This window comes from Cyprinodon variegatus, unplaced genomic scaffold (assembly GCF_000732505.1).
Source record: "Cyprinodon variegatus isolate N-32 unplaced genomic scaffold, C_variegatus-1.0 Scaffold599, whole genome shotgun sequence".
Taxonomy (NCBI): domain Eukaryota; kingdom Metazoa; phylum Chordata; class Actinopteri; order Cyprinodontiformes; family Cyprinodontidae; genus Cyprinodon; species Cyprinodon variegatus.
The window spans coordinates 398,161-422,880 of record NW_015151052.1 but is presented as its reverse complement, the minus strand read 5'-3'; the positions used below and the strand labels follow the sequence as shown (position 1 = coordinate 422,880).

The window sequence follows — 24,720 nt, the reverse complement described above, 5'->3', positions numbered from 1 at the left end:
TATATATATATATATATATATATATATATATATATATATATATATAGAATTGAAGGTTTATATATTTGGTTAATTCTTCACATTTCATATACATGGTGGGTGCAGTGATTTAGAATATGATTTAACACATTGTTTCTTTTATTCTATAAAGATAATGGATTATGACTTCAGGTCTGTTTCCCTAAGGTTGCAAACAGCCTCAGGCAAAATTCCAACTATGGCTATGGAGCGCTACAAACCTAGATGGGAGGAATTTACCTTTTAATAAGATCAAGTTAGATTATCCTAGATAATACAATATTTTCATTGTTTTTTTTATAACCTTCTTTTAGATATTATCAGTTTGAAATCTCTATAAATGCCTAAATGCTGATTAATATGATGAAATTATCTATATGTCCTTAGAAAAAGAGCAAGGGGTAAGTTGTTCAGATTTCAGAAGATGCTGAGGGCACCCCATGTGGTCCTTGAGGGCCCCTTGGTGCCCGCAGGCACCATGTTGGTTGGGGTTTTGAAACCAGCTTACCTTTCTGAGGGTACTGGAGGAGGGCAATATTGGCTTACATTTGGAGTCCTTTGAGAAATGTATAGAATTGATTTAAGGGGATGTATTATGTTGAAGCAGAGAGTGCTGATAATAAGTAATGTCACATTAAGCCATGGAACTTACTGCATGTTAAAGTTTATTAGCCAGTCAGAGTTATTATATCTGAAATATCTGAAGGATTAATCCAGTAGCTTTCAGTTGCGGAGTCTTTGTTACATATTAAATGGAGAAACTGGAGATTTCTGTATTTTTCTTAGGATTTACAATTTCTGAAAAATAAAAATTAATAGTTAAACTAAATATCATGATGAATAATACCTAAGTTACATTAAATCAATAATCAAATGAATAGATTTTGATCATTTGATATCCAGTCGCTGCTCATTACTGAAAACAAAAGGAACAAAAGAGAACAAACATAAAGCAAGAGACATTCAAAAGGATTTATAATAAAAAGATAGCACTAAAAGTATGACAGAAAGGTGAAAAAGCTGATGTATATAAACATAAAGAAGGAAAGCTATGGTCTTATTGGAATGCCTTTTGCTTTACTTTAGTTTAAGAAGTGAAAAATAGGCTAAATAAAACCATGATGCAGAACCAACCTTGAGCCATCAGCTTTTAGCAAACGAACAGACCAAAAAACAGGAAAAAAGTGTCCCACTTGGTTATACTTGGCTTTGCTACTGCTATTTGACATTTACATTCAGTCTCCATCCAGGGGAACGCAAAGGAATGTGCAATTAAATGCTGTTGTAATTTTGCTACTGAACCAAATAACTTTTAGTCTGTCATATATTGTTCTGTAAACATCCTCCCAACCGGCTGTGTCTCAGGACAACGGATGAAAGTGTGAGTCAAGCTCTAATCATGGTCAAACATTTAATTATGCACACAGAATATAATCAAAGCATACATTCAAAATATGAGTTTATTAAAACTCAAACATAATTAACTTAAAAGCTCTTAACTAAACTAGTGAAACTCAACTAAACTACAATATACAGAGAAAAAGAAGAAATGTAAATGGTTAGAAACCATAATCAGTTAAAGCAATGAGATCACAGTGTGGCATGGATTTTATGTTTTAGAGCCAAGTTCATCTTGAAGAGTTTGGAATGAAATTAGCTTTTAAATAATTTAAATTAATTATAATGTGTTCAAACAAATTCATAATGCAAATCCTAGAGGTAAATAAAATATTTTTTGTTAAAATAATTATTTATTTATTTATTTTATTTTATTTTTTTTTCAAATCAGAAACCCATAACTTTTTAGATAACTGATTATTAACCAGAGGGAATATTTAAGGTGAGGACGACATAGCTCCTTCTGGTAAAACAAAGGAGGTAGTAGCTTGCAGACACAAGGGAACTTAATTTAAAATGATTCTTTGGTCATATTTTAGCAATTACCTGCAATGAACATATCAGGGGGGAAAACGGTGATGTTGTACTGGTGTTTAAACCCTTATTGAAATAAAGGTAGTTTTATCTTTATAAAAAACATGTTAAATCAAAACATGTTAACTGGGTTAGCTTCCATACAGTCACTTTTAGTCTCTGTTATGTTCGCATTAATCAACAGTAATTCAACCTGGACACACTCACATGGAGAAAAGAAGCAGTTAGAAAGATTTTTTTTGATATGAATGAAATAAGGTTCCTTGAGGCTTGGACCCCAGCAGAAGACTTGATGCTGGAAGTCTATATTAGCTTGGATGAATAACTAAGGAACAGTGTTAGAGTCGTCTTCTCCTCGGGAACTGGAGACTGGTGATGGAGTAAGCTGGAGGATGAAAGGGGCTGAGAATAGTCCTAAGAATGAGGGATGAGATGGGGGTAGGAGTAGGTCAAAGTTCAGCGGATGGGCTGAATTGGGAAGCTGGACCTTCGTCTTATTGAAGAGTTTCTTGAGAAACGAATGGCTTGGTGCAGTCCGTCACGATTTGCTTGAGCTTGAGCAAGGCACATCAGCAGGTCTTCCAGGTGAGGCTGATGAGAGTCTTCCAGGTTGAATTTTGGCATAAGCTTCATAACACAATATGTTCAGTATTTATTAAAAACCTGAAATGGTTTAGTTGGAGAGGCTTTCCCTAAAAAGTGGTGTATTTCTATTTGTGAACGGGACAATTTCAATGTGCATCAAATTATTAGGATAATTTTTATCCTAAATAATAAAATATTAGTTAATTTATTAATATTTATTAAAAACATATTTTTACTTCACAGCCATCATTAATTAATTTTATCTCTTGTTTTATAAATCGGATTCTCTCTTGCTAAGACAAATCTAGTTGGCCTGCCTGGGATTGTCAAACTCCTGGTGAGTAACCACGAGTGTTCATAAGTTATGTCATAGGTTATGACACGATGCAGGCTTATAGGGGTCTGTAGGTTCCCTATCTTTGTTTACTTAAGACCTAGTTTGGTTATACAGTCAGGGGCACACCTAATGACAGATACAGAGCGACACGTTGATACACCTTTGGTCAGCTTAGCTGCCAAAATGTTTCCACCATAGCACCTGAGTCATTTTGATGCATTCCAGATGAGATCTATCAACTAGATGAGATCAATCGACTTGTGCTAAAAGTCTAGTTTTGTTTCAAGCTTCTACATTCCTCTATACAGACCTCCTTTTCCTTTAAAAATACATCTGTCACTAAATTCAACACCTGCTACTGCAAAGCAGGAAACACTTTGTTCTGTATTATATTTCATATAGTGTCATCATTTTTTAGTTCATCAGATACCTTTTAAACAATCTCTGGAATTTTTAGTTTAATCCCTGTTGGAGAGCAAGAGAGGAGAGAAGGAGAGAAGAGCAGAGTTTCCAATGGATTAGATGTCATTGGCCTATAATTGCCATAAATATTTGTTCTCAAATAGTATCAACATTTTGATTTATATTACCATATACCAGGATTGTGTTGTTTTAAACTGCAAGACAGCAAAGCAAGATACTCTACTTTATGTTATATTACCCAGCCCTACCTTCGTGATCCAAACTGTAATTTTGGAGGTAAAAAATAAATAAATAAAAATAAAGGCATTGTGTGAACAAATAAGCAAATATTTTAAATGCAATAACCTGATCAAATGGACTTGTGGTTACGTGGGAGCTGTGTCATCATAATAACAGTATAATCACATTTTTGTGTCATTCCAGTTGCACAGTATAACAAAACTTATCTTTGCCAAATCAATCCTTTGTGGAGCAGTGAGCAACTAGCAGTGCACGGTGAGCATTACAGGGTTAAGATAGCAATGCATCTGGCTACACTAATGAATCAGGCAATGCATGCATGTAGAGGCTGATACCGAGAGACAAGAAAAAATGCAAAAATCAGCCAGATATATTGGCCAGCCAATGTACTGGTCCATTTCTAGTGAAGATGCCCTGTCTAATGTTATTCTTTTATTGGTTGACTCAGACTTTATTGAGAACAAGAGACCCCGTTTCTTACGAGCTTTTTACTTTCCTATTAGAAGTAGATGCTGAACTTAAAATATTACACTAAATGCAAGTGACTCTAACATGATTAATTATTTGAAAAGTCTGATTGGTTTCTAGAAAAAAAATTATTGAAAAAATGTTTTGCCTTGGGCTAAAACTACTGGAAATCTATTATTATTGACTGAAGAAAACCCTCAGAAATTAGAAAATAGATTTTTAATCATCCATTGCAAAGTGCAATATATATATATATATATATATATATATATATATATATATATATATATATATATATATATATATATATATATATATATATATCCGCTTAGGAAAGAACAAGTGTGCTCTTGATTGTTGATTAAGGCAACACATTTTATGAGCAGATCTGCATTGGTGGATCCAAATTTTATTTTCTATACTACATGTGGAATTTAAAGTTTTAAAAAAACAAACCAAAATTGAATCCTTTTCAGATGTTTTTAGGTTTAAATTTTTAGCCCATGTAATTTAATAATTTCAACAAGAAGAGAGAAATAATAAAAAAACTGCAAAAGCTGCATGCTTACTTTGAAAAACAAAAACAACTTGTTATATTTTCAAGAAAAAGACAAATCTTTTTCTGCAGTTTTAGTTGTCTGCGAGTTGAATGAGTGCTGAAACAAATCTTTTATCCCTGAATGGTTTGGGAGTTCTAAGATGTAGATTTTCATCAGCTCCCGGTGAGTGTCGAACTCCTTCTTGGCAGAGTCCTGCTATGGTATTTCCTTATTAGACATTTTATTTCATTTCCTGAGGTTTATAGAATTAGATCTAAAAAAAACCCCTTTGCATTGAGTCTGGTTTATTCATCACTTGATCAAGCACACTGTAATGGTATTCATGTGAGGCAAAAATATCAAAAGGAAGCTTATGAAATATAAAGACTGCTCTCGTAAAATAATGATATCAATAGTTAAGGCTTATTATTCAACAAAATAATGTCAAAATTTCCTACATTTAAGACTGGAAACTGTACTAGGTAAAGGAGAACTGGAATGTCTTCTTTTATAGGCAATTTCAAGTAATTTTCCTGTATTATAAATTGTTTTATATTTTGAGCATAGTGATCTTTTTTTTAATCAGTGTGATAACCCTGTTTAAATATTTCATATTAGTAACCATATTTTATGTTTTGTTTTATCCCCCAGAAACGGAGGCTCTGTGCTCACCCATTCCTGGAGCTCTACAGAGAGGGTGAGATCCAGTTCATCGTCCCTCTGGCTCGGCAGGGGGATTTTTATGTTCCTGAGGTACGACAGGCAGAGAAGAGGCTGTCAGAACAAGAGGAATCTTACAGTGATACAGACATATCAGGTACACCTTGTTTGTTATTCTGTGTGCCGCACTGGTGCAAACCGATCTTTGTATTTTTCTAGATGTCTTTTTAAGTGTCATAGAAGTCATATTACTTGAATCTTTTTATCTGAGTAAAGATTTGATATTCTATGAAAAGCACATTTCTGTTTATTTGTACCATGCCAATTACAGGCATGATCTATAAGTGTATTATTGCATTTTTTGTAATAAAGTGACATAAATATAAGCATATAACAGTATAGAAGAAAAAAGGGGTCTATACATGGGTTGTAATACTTGTTACGGTAATTAAAATCTAAATAAAAAAAGGGCATTTTTATGAAGCTTCATCTCCCCAAAACTAAATCCAGGGCAGTAAATTGCTTTTAGTAGTCAGGCCCTTACTGAAGAGTGGCATGAAAAAAAATACACACCTTTTCGAGTTTTTAAATCAAGTTCTTGTGCATGTTTTTGTTTTATCTATTCTGTAATAAACTAAACATGCTTAATTGTATGGAAACAAATAAAATATTTCAAAGTTTGCAGAGAAAATATCTGCAAATCTTTGAATCTCTAAAATATATTATATAAAGGGTCTATTAGGGTTTTTTTGGGCTAGTATATAACTTTTTTGTTTTAAATTGGTTGTATTAATCAATGGGGTTGAGCACCAGAGTTGCTTTGAAGTAGGAGCTTCTTTGTTGTTGTCTTCACTAAGAAATGAAGATGAATACAGAATCCTGGTTAATGAATGGCAAATAGTTTTGTTGTAGCTAATAGTTTTCTTTATTCTAGGTAGCTTTGTCTGCTTTTTCTGTTATAATGTTACATGGACACAAAGAAACATATTGAAGGCCTGATCAGATCAAAACCGATTCAGTTGAATCGGAAAAAGAAGTTTTATTTTAAAGACAGAGATGGTTTTTGCAGTTGACCACTGCCATGTCATCTATCTACACACACATTCAGATCTTTGGAGTAAAATACCAGAAATCCTCTAATATTGGCCTGTATTACTTTTGCGGCCAGGACTCTAACAATGGCCGGTCTCATTGTCGGCGTAGGTAAATAATGGCCGGACTCGTATACAGGCCTGGCTATAACAATGTTTCTGGGCAGTCCTCAACAACTTGTGATAGTAACATACAAGTACCACATGGGGGCAATATTTGCTAACAAATCCAAGCCATTAACATGGGAAGTCCCGTGCTTATACAGAGATCGTAGTGACCTTACACAATCTTTCCGATCTGAAAGACACGTGATTACTGGTAGGTCTGGTGGTAACCAGGCAGCGTTAAAATGACAGAATTTTATTGGCCTTCATTTTTCTGAATTTCCCTTGAAATATCGGATACCGGTAGCCTACTTCCACTTAGCCTACGTCAAATAAAATTTTGCTGTGATGGCAGAAGAGTTTCCGTTAACTTTTTGTCCCATTTTTTTAAACTTTGTTTCGCAAGTCAGTTTGGCCAAGATTCCATTCTGTGTAGGCTTTTTTTTTTTTTCGTACAGAAAAATTGCAGCTGCTGGAAGATGCCTGAAGTAAGAAAACCTACCTAGTTGATTTGATCGATTGTGAAAACTTGGAAAGTAAGATGTTAAATTTAGAGTAACATTTTCCTGCAAATTGTTAGTTTTATTCAGGTCAGTGTATAAGAATAAGTCTGCCTTTCCCGTAAACACTTTTTTCTTTGTTCGAGACCATTCTGTTTCAATGTTTAGTTCTTGCACACTAGTAATCGATCACTCTAAATTAACAATAATAACTCTAAAAGGAACGGTCACACCGGATGCAAATTTCGCTATGGATTCTTATTTCATCTCTATGTAGAGAGCGAAGCAAAGGTGACAAATTTCGGGAGGTAAAGGCCCAATTGTGATGCGACATTTGATCACCGCCTCGCCTGCGAATGAAGTTGAAAAATCAGAACTCTTGTTTACATTTGCGTCACATAGTCCAGTCAGGGACTAGATGTGGCTGTGGGCTACAGTGAAGGAGTTCAGCGGAGACAAGGTTTTTTAAGTAGAAATGGAAGATAGAGAAAATAATGATGAGAAAGGATGAAGTGGGAATGTATGAGGTAAGATCACTGTCAAAATAAACTTGTGCATAAAAGCATAGTTGTGTGCATTTTAGTCAGAAGTTGTGCATAACAAAAATTTGTAAACTCATAATAATTGTATGTTGCATGTTTTGAATGAGATTTCAATTATTATGAGTTTACAAATTTTTGTTATGCACAACTTCTGACTAAAATGCACACAACTATGCTTTTATGCACAAGTTTATTTTGACAGTGATCTTACCTCATAGGAATGCTCTTAAGAGTATTTAAGGTGGCATTTAAAAAAGCCTTTTTAATTTAGCTCTAGAAGGACCGTTTCGTCATCTTACTTCGAGAGCAGACAGATGCCTTCTCTCCCTAGCTCCGCCGGTGTCTTTCTGGGCAAGCTTTGCTGGGTCTGTGGTACTCGTCTCCTCTCCCCACAGAGCATACAAACATCATGTCCTACTCCTGGGCAGCCATAAGCATTCTCTCAGCTGCTGCTAGTGTAAGCATGGAGATGGATGAAGAGGGAGGACATATGCAGTTTACACCATGGTAAGCTGTGATTTTGTAAAACCACACTTTAGTGCCCATGACAACACATTGTGCTTTATAAATCCATGCCTGCCATAATGAGGTGAAACCAATGACCAGCAGACTCCTTGATATAGGAACTTTTCGCCCACCATGCAAATTATCCCACCATGCAAAAGGCTTTTGCTGGCCAAGCAAATTTCAAGGCAGATGAATTTCAAAAGCAGATGAACCTCACAAAATGTTCACAGGTTTCACATTCGGTGTGAACACACCTTAACAGAGGTTAGCACCAAATTACTCTACTTCTGTAAATGTAGCTGGATGCTGCTTTACGCTGTATTGTCTCAGAGTCTTAATAAATGCATGCCACACTTTTCAGATTTCAGTTTCGTAAAAGAATTAATGAAATGTGTTGTTTCTTCTTCCTTTTTCCATAATTCATAATTTTCATAAAATTTTTCTCAGACATAAAATCCCAATGAAATGAAAAATAATTCAGAGCAATTCATGAATTATATAATTTAGGATAGTAACACAAAGTAATAATTTAATGATAATATATAAATAGGAAAGTAAAATTACCCATTCAGTTTTCCCAATATTTCCATTTGTTTTTATTAAGTGGTTAAATTAAAACCATTTCTGCACAGAGTCAAGTTTAACTTGATCTTACTGGATCCAGTGCATCACGGTGGCCATTATAATGCTGTCAGCTGCCTTGGTTTTGCACAGTATGCTGTCTGTTTACATTTGCTCCCAGACCTGAAGGAAATATTTCGCCGTTAACCTGCTTTTCTCTTCACTATATTTTCAAGCTCCTTATATACCATCAGGGCAAATCAAACAAAACAGGAAAGATTGTAAATGCAAAGCAGGTGATATAATAAACAAACAAAAAAAACTCCACAAATTGAAAGGATGATATTTTTTAAGAAGGCCTTCTTACTCTGCCGTCTGTTTGGTCAGGCTTCTTGATGTTTTAACTTGGATCTAGGGGATTGGACTTTGTCTCGATTGCTGTTTTGTTTATGGGCAGCTTTACAGAAGTAAACTGTTACTGACACCTTCTTAGGTGTTAATGAAAATTCCAAACACAACAGCTTCTGCTGGAGCTGTGCTGTCACTCACCAAGTGGGTTACTGCAGCTTCAAGGACACTGCATGGAATCCTGCTTTCAGCAAAAACCCTGCTTTAAATTAAACATGATACTAATGAGATATAAAGTAGCTCAAAGAAGTCTATGGAGTTATAGTCGGTTAATTAAGCTCATGTTAACAGCTCTGTAACACAGGATTAATGTTACCTTGATTCCACATAACTGTTCATTTCAAGTCAGTCTGGCATTAGATAGATAGCAGGTGCCTGCTGAACCCAGGCTTTCCCTTGGATAATCAGACAAAGAGGCATGATTCACAGTAGATCACATCTCCACCGCTATACAGTCCGCTGGGGTGTGCTTTACTTCCCTGTTGTTTTTCAGTGCAGTTGGATCCAGCTGATCAATGGTTTTCCAGGTCTGAAGCTTCTCACTGCAGAACATTGAAGACATCTATTTATTATGCACCTTACTGCTCTGTTATGTATTTATTTATTTATTTATTTATTAGGGCCCACAACTTAGTGGTTGAGTTGTTATTCTTAACACTGACTTTATAATATATTATTACTAAGGACATTTTACATTTTGAGTTACTGCACAAGAGGTATTCAATCACAGTGTGGAGAAGAGATTGACTGACCTCTTATGAATCTATGTTGTGCTCTCAGGCATCTTGTTATTTTATTTGCTAGTCTGAAATTTCTTTTCTTTTTCATACACATTAACAGATATGAAAATATGTATTTCTCTGTGTAATTTAAAAGCTGATACACCACTTGATTGAATTAAAAGGATTGTAGACTTTCGGACGAATAGGACCTAGACTTTTTTTTTTTAATATCTTGTAGGAAAAAACATCTATGTGGGGACTTAGAAATATTTTTCACAAATCATCATATATGTGAAACAGTGCAGCCTCTGCACTGTCTACATAGGATTCTACAAAAATATTCCCCTCTTGTCAGTCTTTCTTCTTTCATTAGAAAAGAATTTGAATGAATGTTATCTTTTTTTTTTTTTTTTTTTTACTTGGTGCATTAAATCTTCAGATGTTATCCCCACGATATCTCTCACAGATTTGTGTGTTTTTAACAACCAAAGAAAAGCTTTGCAACAGCAGCTAGGTTTACACGGACATAAGCAGGTGGAATAAATAGCTGATTGGACTTAAAATGTGTTATGTAAACGTGACAGTTGAAATATTCTGATCCGATTCAGCAGGATCAGATTTAAGAACTAAGAGAGCTGGTTTATGTCGATTGACAATCCGATCAGCATGCGTGAAAACTCTTGTCAGGATCAACTTATTCTGAATCAGGAGAGCTGACCTCAGTCCACATGTGCATATTTTGTGAACATGCTTTATCTTCGCAATTAGTGCTTTGGCTAGCTGTTAATAAGAATATTCCAATCAACGTGATTAGATGAAAAATTTTTATTCTAGCTGGCCAATGGTTTTCTCTACGGTTTTCAATAATAGTAAGATGACGGTTCTAAAAGACAATAGTTTTGGCTTCCCTTTTATGCTTTATTCTAAAAAAGTCATTAAGAAAAAAAAAATCAAAAAGATTTAGCTTCTAAAATGTATAAATTAAAAGAAGTAAATAAATTAAGAGAAGCATTAAACAAAAGACATACCTTGTAATATTTAGTTGTACCTTCATTATTGTGAAATTTTTCTTCCAGTTATACACTGAGTCTGAACAGAAAACTAGACATGTTAAGTTACCCTCTCAATCCTGTCTATTTTTTTTTTATTTTTTTATAAAGCAATGAAAAACATGAGCGCAGCTGACAAATCCTACTCTCCGTGTGTCACGGCCACAGTGCAGAGTGGAAGTGACATTCAGGTCCATGCCTCTGAATGATAATGTGACAGATAGTTGTGCTCCTGTCACATTGGGATCTGCCCAGCCAGTGGAGCATTCAGACCACTAGAAGCTTCTTCGGTCTATTGACACCCCGCTCTAAACACACCCACACTCGACCAACCCCGCTGCCCCAACCCCCTAACACTCGATACCAATCCTGTCTCGCTGACCTTATCAACCCCCAGCCTCTGCACACATGCCTCCTCATACTGCAAGGCAGCATTCCTACAATTATCCTGTCAATCCCTAGCATAGATCACTCAGTAGCAAGAAGGTTTTGCATTTTGTATCACTGGTATTTTTTTCAAAACTTGTCGAGAAATTAAAACCACAAAGGCAACCTGACTTTTGCTCATTTTTTGAAAACGTTTCATCACCTATTCAGGGTTCTATTTCCAATCATTTCAGCGTGCACTAAAGCTATTTGCAACATGCTCTGGTAAGTCAAAAAATAGCTGTCTTGCTTGAACACCAAAGTATAAATAAAATGACCAATACCTGCATAGTAAATCTAATCGATTGTGCACTCACCAGTCTGACCCTGTTATACACCTAGATCTGCTTCATTCTGCATGACAGATTTTACAAGATGATAAAAATGGAACTCAGAGATTTAGGTCTGTACCGACATGATAGCATCACAGTTAAAAGAGATCTATCAGCTACTCTGATTCCTCCAAGTCATTAAGTGTCTCAGTTGGATCTAGATCTGAAGGCTTTGGAGGCCATTGGGGCACAGTCAACTTTTCCCCATGTTGCACAAGCCAGGTTGAGATGATTTGAGGTTTATGACATGGATGATCGATAGAAACCGGACACATTATGGTCAACAGATATGTCTGTGACAACAATACAAAAAAAACTGCGGTGTGCAAAAATGCTCAGTTGGTGCTTTGGCTGGACCAGGAGATATCCTATACAACATCATAATACGAGCCTGAACTGTTGATACAAGGATAAACCAATGCTTACATGTTATTTAGAACAAATTCTGACCCTAGCACCTGAATGTTGCTCCTCCAATTGAGTCATTTCTTTTACAATTATATGTGGATCTTAATGAATCTGTGCAACTTTCCCCCCCCAGTTTTCTGTTCTTAACTAAAAGGAGTGAGAACCAGTGAGGTAATTTACTGCTACTGCTTCTGCTCTCAGGTTCAGCATGCTGAGCATACATTGGTTGTAACATGTTGGGATTTTAGGTACTACTTTAATAATCTGAAACCTATCAGCCAATACCCCTCTGACCTCTGATAGAACTGCTGCTCACTAGATATTTCCTCTTTATTTTCCTCTGGTATTCCCTCTTACAAAGAAAGCTGCTCCCCCTATTCTGTAGCTACCTAATCCCATTTGGTACCCATAACCAAACTTTTCCGCAGCTGTGTACTAAAATATATATATTTTTTAATACAAGTACTTTAATTAATGTAGAGAAAATATAAAAGAAAATATTAGATTTAGTATGCTTATAGAGTCCTGTGATGTCTGGAAAATCCTCACGTATTTATTTTTTTAGGTCTAGATAAATATGGAGAAAGAAAATTGTACTTCTCAGATCTTTATATTACTACCTATTTCGTCTGACTGTGAATTCCTGTTTTTCCTGCACAGCTTTTATAACATGAAATATTGGGAATTCATTTAAATCTGGATTTTTAAATCCCTTGAATTTGGACAAGAGATGATTACGAAGTTTAGGGTTGATAAATTGTATTTGGCAGTAAGATTCTAATTAAGAATGAGATTATGGAAATTTTGCAATAAGATATAAAACAGAAATACTTACATCTTCTCATGCATTAAATACAACCATAAACACATATATACATTAAATCTGTTGCTATTTTTTACCTCCTCTTTTCACTGACCTGCCTTCAGGGTAATTTTGAAGAAAGCCTTTACAGTTTCGAACTTGGCCACAAATCCATTCCAGGATGCTAAATATAAGTAACAATTGTGTTGAAATTTTTAATAAGGATCTACTATCAAATGCAGCAGCTATCTGATGAAATTTTAGTCACTCTCTGCATTGGAAAATTGATAGACTTGTTCCTGATGCACAATTTTTAGCTGTGTTTTAACAGTTTAGTGTTTGTCCTATAGAAGCTTCAGATGATCAAACAGCAGTGTACTGCACATGTGAGCCATATATCTCAATGAGGGATCATTTTGTGAATCAGTTCAAAAGCAAATGCATTATTTCTTATCATTCTTTCAAACAATCTGCATTTGAAAGATCTGTGGCTATTTGTAAAAAGTTATGCTTGTGTGAGACGGACATGGTGAAAGCAAGGTGGGCTAATGTTAGCCTCCTTCAACGAATAATCAAGGAGGAGGATCAAAATCGGACGCTGTGGAGAGCGCCCCCTTGTGGGCTTTCTAGTTTGAACAAAGAGCCCGCATGAAAAAAACCCCAAAGAAAATAGAAAAGGAAAAAAAAAGCCACTTGCACTAGTCACAAATTAAAAATTTGTTTCGATTCAATTCAGTTTATTTATATAACGCCAATTCACAACACAAGTCATCTCAAGGCACTTTACAGTTCAACCAGATCATACAGTCAAATTGATTCATTCTCATTTCTAGATTTTTTTTTATTATTAGATGATAATCAATAAAGCTAAAAACATTTTAGGGTAATATTTCCAAAAATTTAAAGATTACCAAATTAAAAAGTGCAATTTCAACTTAAAGATAGTGATACTCAAAAAAAACTGTCAACTGCAATCAAGTCATATGGGAAAAGATTTGGGAATTTAATGGATTGTTTAATACATAACTCACCTCTAAAAGGATGGACAAATAGGTAACACTTAAGGTAGAAGAAAAAAAAAAAGTTAAAGCTTTTTTCTAGACATCCTATTCAAAGCACGGCAACTCAAGTTCAGATTATTTTCAATCTAAATAATTCCTGAACACCAATTATGGCCTATAGATAGTAGCTGAGCTGTTGGTGCTACATTCTCACATGCCTTTTTTCCACATTTCATTTGTAAATAATAATGTGCTCTGTTAAATGAACAATGATTTCTTTTTTTAAATCCTGAGATTGAATTGCTAATATTTTGATAATAATTACTTTTGGTAATGTTTACAATTTAAAGCTACAGTGTGTAATTTTCAGCGACATCTAGCGGTCAGACTGCAGACCGCAGCAACATGAACATCTCCCCCCCACCGCTTCTCCCCCCCAACAGTACGGCGAGCGTTACGGGACAAAATGTCTTCCACGACGTCCGCATCACCTACCTTCTCAAGTGATGAGGTTTGTTTACATAGATAATTTTACAGATAGTATTTCATAGTCTGTGTAGGGTATAGATTTCATGTAGACTTAAGATAATAAATATACCCGTTATTTTTTCTACGTCGTTGTGACGTTTTGGTGAGCTGCTTTGCATGGTGATATAAACAGACGAAGTAATTGTAGTCATTAGTTTAACAGCGAGATTGTGTTCGCTGGAAGAATATATATTCCCCGTTTACAGAGTCCAAGTCATTTTGGTGGCACGGGGGTTACAACGCGAGGAAGAGGGAGAGGACGAGGGCGAGGGCAGGGAGGCCGTGCAGCCAGGGCCAGGCGAGGGAGGGGAGCCAGCGGGGTGACTAGAGCAGAGGAGGAAAGGCTTGAAGATCTCCAAAGGAGCCGGAGAGAAGTAACCGAGGTATATATCCAGAAAATTATTTTACAGAAAATTACTGAATCATTACCTGTGAAACGTCAGGGACGTTGCTGAATAAGTATACTGGAGAGTAACAGCATCATCACGCAGCATGTTATTGTTTTAGACAGGTCTGAGCATCCTGTACTCCAAAAACTGCAGTGATATTAGACAATTGTGTGTGTAGGATTAATTACCTGTCCAAGAGAAAACTGGCAACTTGAGCGTCACTTTGAAAACCTTTTTCCTCCATCAGTGACTTCCATCGTGTAAATGCCGTGCCAATGTTGATCCGTGTTTTTTGTCGTTTCTTGTCACGCTTGCGTTTATTCTCGTCGTGTTTCCGCTTCTTAGATGACGGGGGTTCGGTGTCCGCCGCTTTTCGTTGTGATACAGAGTAGGCATGATCCTCCATTCGTCTGATGTTTGGCCACACAGTGCCAAACAGTTTGCAAAGTCACTCACGCCTGCCGCCTTGTTCACCTTTCTTGTTACTGAGGCGCAGTATACCTGCTTCTTCTTCTTCTTTGGTTTCAGGCAGACTAAACGCTTCTCAGGCATAATACTGCCATCTACTGTTCAGTACCGTCTCAGTTCATCTCTCTCAACTTGCCGTAGTTATTTTCGAGCGTCATGGGAGATCTCGCAATCGCTAGTTTGTTGCCTCTGCGCTTGCCGTAGCGCAAAGATGTCAGCCTCCATGGCTGCGAGACCCGCTCCTATGTAATTATAAATAACGAATTCTAAGGCAACGCAAATATTATGGTTAAAAGGCTGAGCTCATAGGTGATGATAAATAACATAGTTATGTATAATATATTAAATTTCTGACTTTATATGCCTGTAATTATTACACACTGTAGCTTTAAGTGACTTTAAAGTGTTAAAAGTTGAACACATTTTTTTCTTCTTACTGAGGGTCTTAAGTAGTATCTGGGTTGTAAAATAAAAAAAACAACCAATCACATTTCATGCAGGCCTGTTCATTGTGTTATACACTGGAGAAGTTCAACCTCATTGTAGCACAAATGTTTAGTTGAAACATCATCTGGAGTTTTTTTTTCCTTATCATTCCAATCAGTTTTTTTTCAAACCATTACACACAATGGTTGGTCTCTATTGACTGAGACTCTGGTTTTTAAGTTTAACCTTAACGACCAACCAATCAAACGTATTAAAGACTCCTCTCTATTTTAGTCTGGAATCAGCTGTCAATCAAATGCATCTAGAGATCGGTGCTTAAAGCAATCTCTAAACTTAAAAAAACATAAAATGCAAATTCTGCCTCCAAATGAAGACATATTGAGTATTACAGACTTTGGATGGGAGTTTTTTTTTCCTTTCTCCCCACTGACTGATTAAATTTTGTGATTTGCTTCAGGGAACTCAAGCCAAACTGCTGCTCCTTTTGTCCCCATTGTGCTTTTTTTTTTCTCTCTTATTTAATTTTCTTTTTCAACACATTAACCCCATACATATGAGATGGCTGTAAATTAATCATACTGAGCTTCTGGCTGAATTTTAATTCGCTTCTTTTGTGGATTTTCTCAAATGGAAATACCACTACACACTGTTTACTCTCACAAAATACTGTTGCTTTTTCTGTGCAATTTCTCTTCCAGCAGCTGAAAACATCAAATGTCAGGAGTTACTAATATATCATTTTGTTTTCAAGGCAATTTTCTAAGTTTTTTTTTTGACCATACTGATGTTCCTTAGCTGTTTGGCATTGACACATTTAAAGTAATCTTTTCTTGGAGTAAAAGTGAGAAGTCTTGTGATCAGAAGTTTAAATGCACTCATTATATGCAGGATTCTTTAGTAATTTAGGTGGTTTAATAATCAGTTAGCGTAATTTGTTTTGTTTTGTTTTTTTATTATTTTTTTAAAGACTTAACAGGCTTTTCTAATGATACTAAATACAAAACACAGAACTACAGCAGTCTTCTACTCGTTTTCGTAGCTTGCACTACAGGTTTTTTTCTTTTGTCACCTTACCTGGAGATGCCATTGCTGTCTGTGTTGAACTGGATGCCAGGTGCTTCTGATCATCCACGAAATCCATCTTATATATAACGTTTCAATTGTTTGAAAAGTGGAGCTGGTTTACAGTTGCCTTTTTTTTATTATCTCTGCTTCTTTCTGTATGTCTGCTTTTGTCTTCTTGAACCCCATTCGGGCTCAGCAGATCACACTGAGCCTGGTTCTGCTGGAGGTTTCTTCCTGTTAAAAGGTAGTTTTCCTCTCCACTGTCGCTACATGCATGTTTGGTGCGAGGGATTTTCAATGAGTCGATGCAATCAGCTGACTTTCACTGTATTATCTGGTTGAATTGTCTCTGTAAAGTGCCTTGAGATGACATGAGTTGTGAATGGTGCTATATAATTAAACTGTATTGTATTGTTTGGTACGTTGGAATCATTTTACATGGATGTTGCATAACATGATGTTGTATCTGCCAAAGAGTTTGGGAACTTCTGACCCGAAGTAAATTCAAGAAAATATGCTACAGGCTTATGGATGCATCAGTGCTCTCAGGGGCGCACTCATCCAACCTAAACCACGTTTTAGTCGTAAATGATTAAATATTAAGCTTTTTTCCCCCCTTTTTTTTCCTCTTGAGGTTTTTACAGCACTAGTGGCTCTTTGCAAAGTAGACTGACAGGAAAAGGGGAGAGACATGTGGCAAAGGACCACAGGCTGGATTGTACGCGCTAACCACTGCGGCACTGAAGCATGCCCAGCTGTTTTTAGGTTTAAATTTACAAAATAGTCCCTTTAAAATAAAGATTGAAATACTTTGTACATGAGAAAAGCTCTGGATGGAAAAGTTTGTATGTTGACGTGTTGTAAGTATCAAAGGTTGAAAAGTTACAGCCAAGCCACAAATTATCCATAGCCGTTTTTTTTAACAGTTAATAGACAGCCTTATAATCATGTCTCCACTTGTTCATTCCAGTAATAAAACAAGACATATTTGAAAAACATCCTTAATTTGTCTTGTACAAAAACTTGTTTGATAACTTGAAACATTTTAATATTTTTAAACCGTGCTCTAGATGTTCCTGTCTAGAAACATTTTGCTGTGTATCAGCAATAGTTATCTTTCACATCATAATCTTTGTGCTTGAAAGGTGCTTACAGTGAGCACAACCCAAGAGTAACAGTGCAGCACTCCATTACTGCACCAGGTCATAACAGACTAAAGATAATCTACAGGGGTTTAAACCTTAACACCTTGATTCTGGTTGTAACATAACCAGCAGCCCTGGGGAGATAAAGGGTTCAGGCTAAATATGTTCCTAAGGTTCAGGGAGCATAGCTTAACATTCCTATGTACTTTTCACACAAACAACAAACCGACTTATAAAAATTAATGAAAATTGAGAGTATTCCACTGAGAGTTTAGTCACTATTTTATTACTTTATGTGGTAAATTTTAGCTGAAAGTTAAAGAAGGAGTGTCAGCATTATTTTTTTTTTTCTATATCATCCTTTGTAACATTTTCTTAGTTGGTACAATACGTCAATATTTTTTTTTTCTTTAAAGGTTGTTAACCTTAGCTACCATTGAGGTGTTCTTCTCTGCCCACTTTAAAACCTGAAAAAAAAAGCTTTCCATGCATCCTATTATCATCAGCTCTATTGCTTAGGACTAGCTGGCTTTGTGTAGAGAAATTGATCTGAAAAAGAGTATAGTGTTAGAAACACACGCAACTACACAGGGATGAAAGGTCAGCACACCGAATCAATTAGACATGAAGCTGGCCTTATTAGCCTGCGAGAAATTAACTAAAAAACACACCTCAGAGGAGTGAAGGGTTTGTGCTGCTCATATGATCCCATCCAATTAAAACCTTTAGCTGACTGAAGTTTCTAATTAACAACAACTCACTGCCTATTTTTGGTTTTCAACTTCATCTAACAGCACAAGGTGTTGAAAGTGTGAATTCGTTAACAACCCAAGAAATGTGAGAGGAAGATATGCTATAGCTGCTCTGTCATTAAAAAAGAAAAAAACAACATGCACAAAAGAGGGAAGAAGGAACGTTAGGATCATTTTTTTTTTATATAAAATGTGCATCATGCACATGCATCATTAAATATTCTGTTCATAGGAAGGATTTGGTATTTCCTGTATAAGGCATAAATGATTGACCTGCTTTCTGGAACATAAAGACAAACTTGTAAGGAAGAGCCACTCTGGACTGAAATCAAAGCGCAGCTCAAATGGCATCCTGCAGTGTTTATGCTTGAATCCCAGCGTGGAGTTTTTGGGCAGTCTTTCATTCCTCATGTGGTGTTTGTTTATAGATGTCCTCTCACCATCTGTCCATTCTCTCCCTTTGTTTTACTGCTGCTTTAGGTGCGGAATCCAACAGCGAATACAGTTCTGGGATATGCATACTGGATTCGGAGAGCAGAGAGACTTCATCGGTGGCATCCTCCGTCCGCACTGGCTCTGTCCGAGATCAAGGGGGTGGAGACAGAGGGAGAAGCTCAGGGGCAGCCCAGTTTAAAGACCCTAACTGGACGTGGACTGGTGGAGATCAGAATATGGGAGAAGATTATGGAGAGTCCAAGAAGGAAAGCCTGCAGGCCTTTAAGCAGGAGTTACTGGGTGTCACAGGAGAGGAGGAATGAAGGTTCAGTAGCACATGACCTGAAGTAAAAAAAAAGGCTGCTCTTTTATTATGAATAACTCATAAGAAAAAAATCTAAACTATCAAAGGTTTTTAAATATTTTTGACGAAACAGTTTTATTTTTATAAAATGTTCTTACTTCTGTTTTTGGTTGGAATGACATAATACATGAAGTTTGTCAAGGCAAACAGAATCGAAAGCTTGATTTGTTTCACAGCGATTCCATTAGTATGTTTCATACTTTGAACAGACTTTTATTTTGGAATTATAATATTTGCTCTTATTTATTTGACATTTCATTTTCTTAAAAAAATGGAAATATCAGGATTTTTTTTTTTTCATTTTCAATGTACAAAATTATTTGTAAAAATGTTATAGATTTTGACATTAGAGCAACATTTACTTGAAAACAAAAAAAAACAGGTTCTTCAGGGTCCTAAAAGATGTTGATTCTTATTATTTCATTTTACTTTTTCCCCATTTTTATTTTTCTTCCTACCAAACAGAATGATGGCACATTTTTGACCAATTTTCTTTATTTTGCTGTCACAAAGTAGAAGAGGATGTAATGGTGAGTTTCAAACATTGTTTTTCTACCAACAAGAAGATTCACAGGTGGCTTCTTTTAAGGCTGTGATAATTCCTGACCATAAGCATATTGGTTTAACTCCCCGATCCAAAGTTACATCATAATGAATAATTGATGAAATAGTTCAGGTATCCGTATTGACAGTCATGTTTGTAAGCAAATTCTACACATTTTTAAAGCCCAGTAACTCTTGATGCTGATCATCTTAAAAGTAATGCTGTCATTTTTTTTTTATTTACCCTCTTTTTAGACCTTTGTCTCTGAGTCCACTTGCATTGTACTTTATTTTTTATGTTACTTTTGAATAAATGACATTTTTTTCTTGCTGAGTGGCTTTTCTGTCTTCTTTCTTAAGTGTGATGGTTCGATAATCTCATGTTATTTCTTTTTGAATCCAATACTTCCAACAGATAAACATATCTTTGAAGGTACCATCATGTCATACAAGAAGAAAGCATTGCCATAAATTACAGCCACAGCTGTGCCTCATTTACTTCGAATGTGGTTAACATATTAGATGTTTACAAATTATGATAATTTCTCTCCCCGAAAAAAAATAGTTTGAAAAAGTTCTGTGTGACAAAATGTGCTAAAAAGAGGCAAACTTGACAAATAACTAGTATTACGTTATTGACATCAATGCACTACAGCAGCTTTCACTCTTTGATTCAATCTGAATCAACATTCAGCTGCATTCTTCCTTCCAACCTATCTATGAAACTGAGAATAGGTTCATTGTCTCTGTGCAACCGAGACTAGTGAGCTTAGCTCTCATTTGTGTCACTGTGAGTGAAAGCAGAATTCTGAAACAAATCTATAAAATCACATCAGGTTGGTAGCTTCCTTATTCCATAATCATTCTGGATTATATATTTTGAATAAACACTTTTGATTTAATATTTCTTTTTTATCCCTAGTTTGTTATCAATCTCCAGTGTAGAGTTTATGTGAACAACCAACAGAAGATGCAAGAAACAAAAGGATAAATGGTTTACATCTAGAAAACTGAAAAACATGGCAAGTATTTGTTTTGGGATTCCTTCACACTGATATCCTAAATAAAATCTGGTACATCCTATTTTAGAAGTTACTGTATTGGTAAACAGTCCATCCAAAATCGATTTGATCTTAGTATAGATAGAGCTGTCCTATGTAGAGACAAAAAGTTGTTTGGAGAACAGACATCGTGATGAACACACACCAGACGGTTCAGGGACAAAGATATGGGAAAGTTTAAAGCAGGCCTAAGTTATAATACAGTATCCTGGACTTGGTACATCTCTTAAAGTCCTTCGTATTCTATTACCATAAACACATGCCAGTCTAATTACACTGACAGGGTGTGTAAGGACAGGATTAATCAGAAAGCCAGCCAGGAAACACTTAATAGCTCTGGAGGAGCTGCTGAGATTTATTACTCAGATGGGAGATTTTGTTGATAGGACAACCATTCTGCACTTTACAATCCTTGCTTTTATGGAACAATGGAGAACAAATATGCCTCAAGCTACAAAGAGAAGAGATTAAATCAAAGCAAATTTCAGGTTAAGATGTAAAGCCCCTAAAAACAGAACTCACACAGTGACACTACTACTAATGGGAGGCTTTTCTGCTATAAGCACTTTTTAGTGTCTAATGCAAACTACACTTTCCAGATTGTTTTCGCAAAAAAAGTCAAAAACCAAATAGTTTCCATTCAAAGTCACAATTATGTTGTTTTGTTTTGATTATTGCGTATGGCCCAAATCAAATTATGTAAAGTTTGTGGTTACAGTTTCAAAAAATAGTGAGTGGAAGTAATATGGATACTTTTTCAGTGTCTTGTACTTTCTGTCCTCCAAACACAAAGTTTACACATATTTAAAAAGTCTTAATAAAGAGATTTTAGCTTATTATTATTATTATTATTATTATTATTATTATTATTATTATTATTATTATTATTATTATTATTATAATATCAACATTATTATCATTATTCAACATTAGAATTTAACTCCAGAAATTCTGAATTTTCTATTTGAAACTTTAACCAAATTACTGTAGATTTGCAGGTGAGAATATTTGAAGAATACAGCTGTGATATCTGAAGTGGCCACAATAAAATCTTGTTTGCAATCTTTCTGCTGGTGAAGGATTTTGTTTCTTTGCAGGAGTTTTATAGAGGACGTAATGAGTACCTATAAAGAGAAGAACCGCTGCAATAAAAGACCTGCTGTCCACAATCTGACTGAAAACAAGCTACAAACACTATGGTGGAAACTTTTGTTGGTCACTTTTTGTGACAATGTTTGCATATCAAAACTCTTCTGTCAGTGTAATATCAGGAGAACAAATGGCTATCTAAATTTTGAGTTGCTTTAAAATCATTATGTTGATTAGTGCTGAATTGTGGTCATTTTTCTGTGTCTTTGCATTGTTTCTGAACAGAACAAGTGAGAAGATTAAAAACACCAAAATCAAGCTCACAGCACTTCAGAGCTCCATCCATCTAAATTGGTCTTTTATTGTTAATTGTCAGAGTGCTGAGCTTTCACCCAGCAGATAGTCCACAAATAAGGTGATCTATACCATGTGTTTACATTTTTAATCTATATGCTGATTGCTTCAAAGATGGACTTTAGATCCCAATGGGGGGAACTAGAATGAAATGAATGAGTTTAGGAATAAACACTGAGATGTTTTATCTGTGTAATTATAAAATCCACTCTAAAAGTGGATGCACTTAACTTTTTAGGAAGAGTTCTCAGGATTGTAGCTGTACTTTTCACCAGAAGACCTAGAAATTCTGTTGTTTGTGAAATTAAGACTCAAACTACTTCACTGTCAGTGATGATTTGAGGTTTTATCAGTGACTCATTTCTCTTAATTTATTGACTATTATTAGTATTGAAATTATTTTAAAGAAGTCACTGCTGAGTGCTAAACCTAAGAAAATGAGTTTTGCATGAAATCACCTGTGAAAGGAGAAGAAAGTTTATAGAAATACTGCAATTGTTTGCAAAATCAACAGATAAGGTGCAGTCTTTCTTGTAGGTTGTATCAGTTTTCAGATGTTTATTGATTTATAAATGAAACAGTTTCAGGGCTGCAGCATAATCATGGCTTTTTTCCTAATCTACGGAGCTCAAAGTTACAAAGATCACTGTCATAATGCATAATCAACAAATTCATTTCCATTCAAAATTGGAAGTTTGTCATTCCAAATTACTTTACAGTCTAAGTCCACGGTGCCAGGCCTATTTGTCTCATTATGCGAACCTGATCAGTATTTCTTAATCTAGCCTATTAGAAGAGGCTTTTCTTTAGAAACTACCTGGTTTCCTTAAATAAAAAATAGCAAAAGAGCAGAACAGGATGTATGGATAGTAAACTTTTCATGGCTTCATCATTCAGCTGCTCTATATTTTGTCAAGTCTCAACCAATAACTTTAATAGCAGTTGATTCTCTGTAGATTAAAATTTTCTTTTAGGTGTTTCCTTATAAAGATAATTTCTACTAGCAGCAGCAGCACTAGAGTTATAGGTTAATTCACTTGAAATTAAAACATCAGTTAAAACACAACAGAAAAACATGTTACAAACACTTGTTTGAGTTGAAATTATGACATTAGTATATATAGTTCTCATTACTTAGTGTACAAACAATAAAAGCTGTATGTTTTCCAGGTCCATAGAGTTTGCATGGCCAAATCACAGCAGAGAGGGAATTAATTGTAGATTGTGGTCTAATTGTTCTGCTGCTGTCAACGCTGTAAAAACCAGCAGGGAGAATGATGTGCACTGACCGCTGGCTTGAAGCACTTTCCTCCTCTGCTCCGTAATTTTGCACGACATTAATTGGCATGTTCCTATCTAAACTCTGTATGCCACCCACATGCCCTCAACCGATGCAATGTAAACCACAATTCCTCTTCTTTTTTCTCTCCAGAAGAAAATTGGCCCTTTTGTGTTTGCCGGGGGAAATTATGCAACAAGCAGCAGCAGCACCCGCTCGTCAGTTTTAATTGCCACTGTACAAAAAAAAAAATGTTCTTCCTTTTTCCAAAGAAGCCCTTAAAAAACATTTGGCCTGTGCGAAGGAGAGAGGAGATGCATAAAAATGCAATGAGGGTAAATTCACTTAAAAGATACGTCTCCGTTGCCTCCTGAGTATTTCCAACTTAAACTAAACATTATATAGGTGTGCGCCATGATCATTTAGACGCTAATTGGTACAGCAGATCCTTTCTCTCCACTCTATGGTAACTGTGCAGCAGGAATAGAGCTGACGTAATTTTGTTATGGTTCAGGCAAAGGTAGCTGGTTTATCTGAAATGTTTTGACTCAGTTAGCATTTGATGATGGGGGGACTTCCATGCAAACACATCACACACCATTGCAACAGTTATGCCTGTTTTATAATGATCATCTCTGGCTGGTTGGGATAGGCATATTTGGTGGAAGTTGTTTAGTTGTTAACGAATGAACCAAAAAACTAAACATTTAGACTGACTGAATAAGAGTGTATTGTTTTTGCTTGACAATCCCATGTTTGTAAAGCTTTGACCCTTTTTTTCATCAATAGCCCCTTATATATATATATATATATATATATATATATATATATATATATATATATATATATATATATATATATATATATATTGGAAATAAGAATTTTGAATAATTTGGGGCAGTACAGATATTTCTCAACGTTTCTCATACGGGCGGGCAGATTTTTCTGCTGCAGTGCTGTAATAGACTCAGCAGACTGTAGGAAAAGGTGTTGTTTGATGCTTACAAGCAGCTATTGTAATTTGACAATTATTTATTAAAATATGTTTGTGTTCAATTATAGTCTGCAGAAACAGGCCTTTGTACAGAAACATGTGGCTGTGCTGGTTTAAATCATATTAATTTTCCTCAGAAAATCTTACCTAT

At 35.5% G+C, this 24,720-nt stretch overlaps 1 protein-coding gene across 1 annotated transcript in view; it reads left to right on the top strand.

Annotated features, from left to right (window-relative positions):
* Positions 1 to 20,102, top strand: part of LOC107096110 (testis-expressed sequence 264 protein-like) — a 57,509-nt gene extending 37,407 nt beyond the window's left edge. The window contains exons 3-4 of the mRNA XM_015392616.1: positions 5,194 to 5,359; positions 18,931 to 20,102. Coding sequence (XP_015248102.1) covers positions 5,194 to 5,359; positions 18,931 to 19,208 — 444 coding nt within the window. The 3' untranslated portion in view covers positions 19,209 to 20,102. The remainder of the gene's footprint in view (positions 1 to 5,193; positions 5,360 to 18,930) is intronic.
* The last annotated feature ends 4,618 nt before the right edge of the window (positions 20,103 to 24,720 follow it).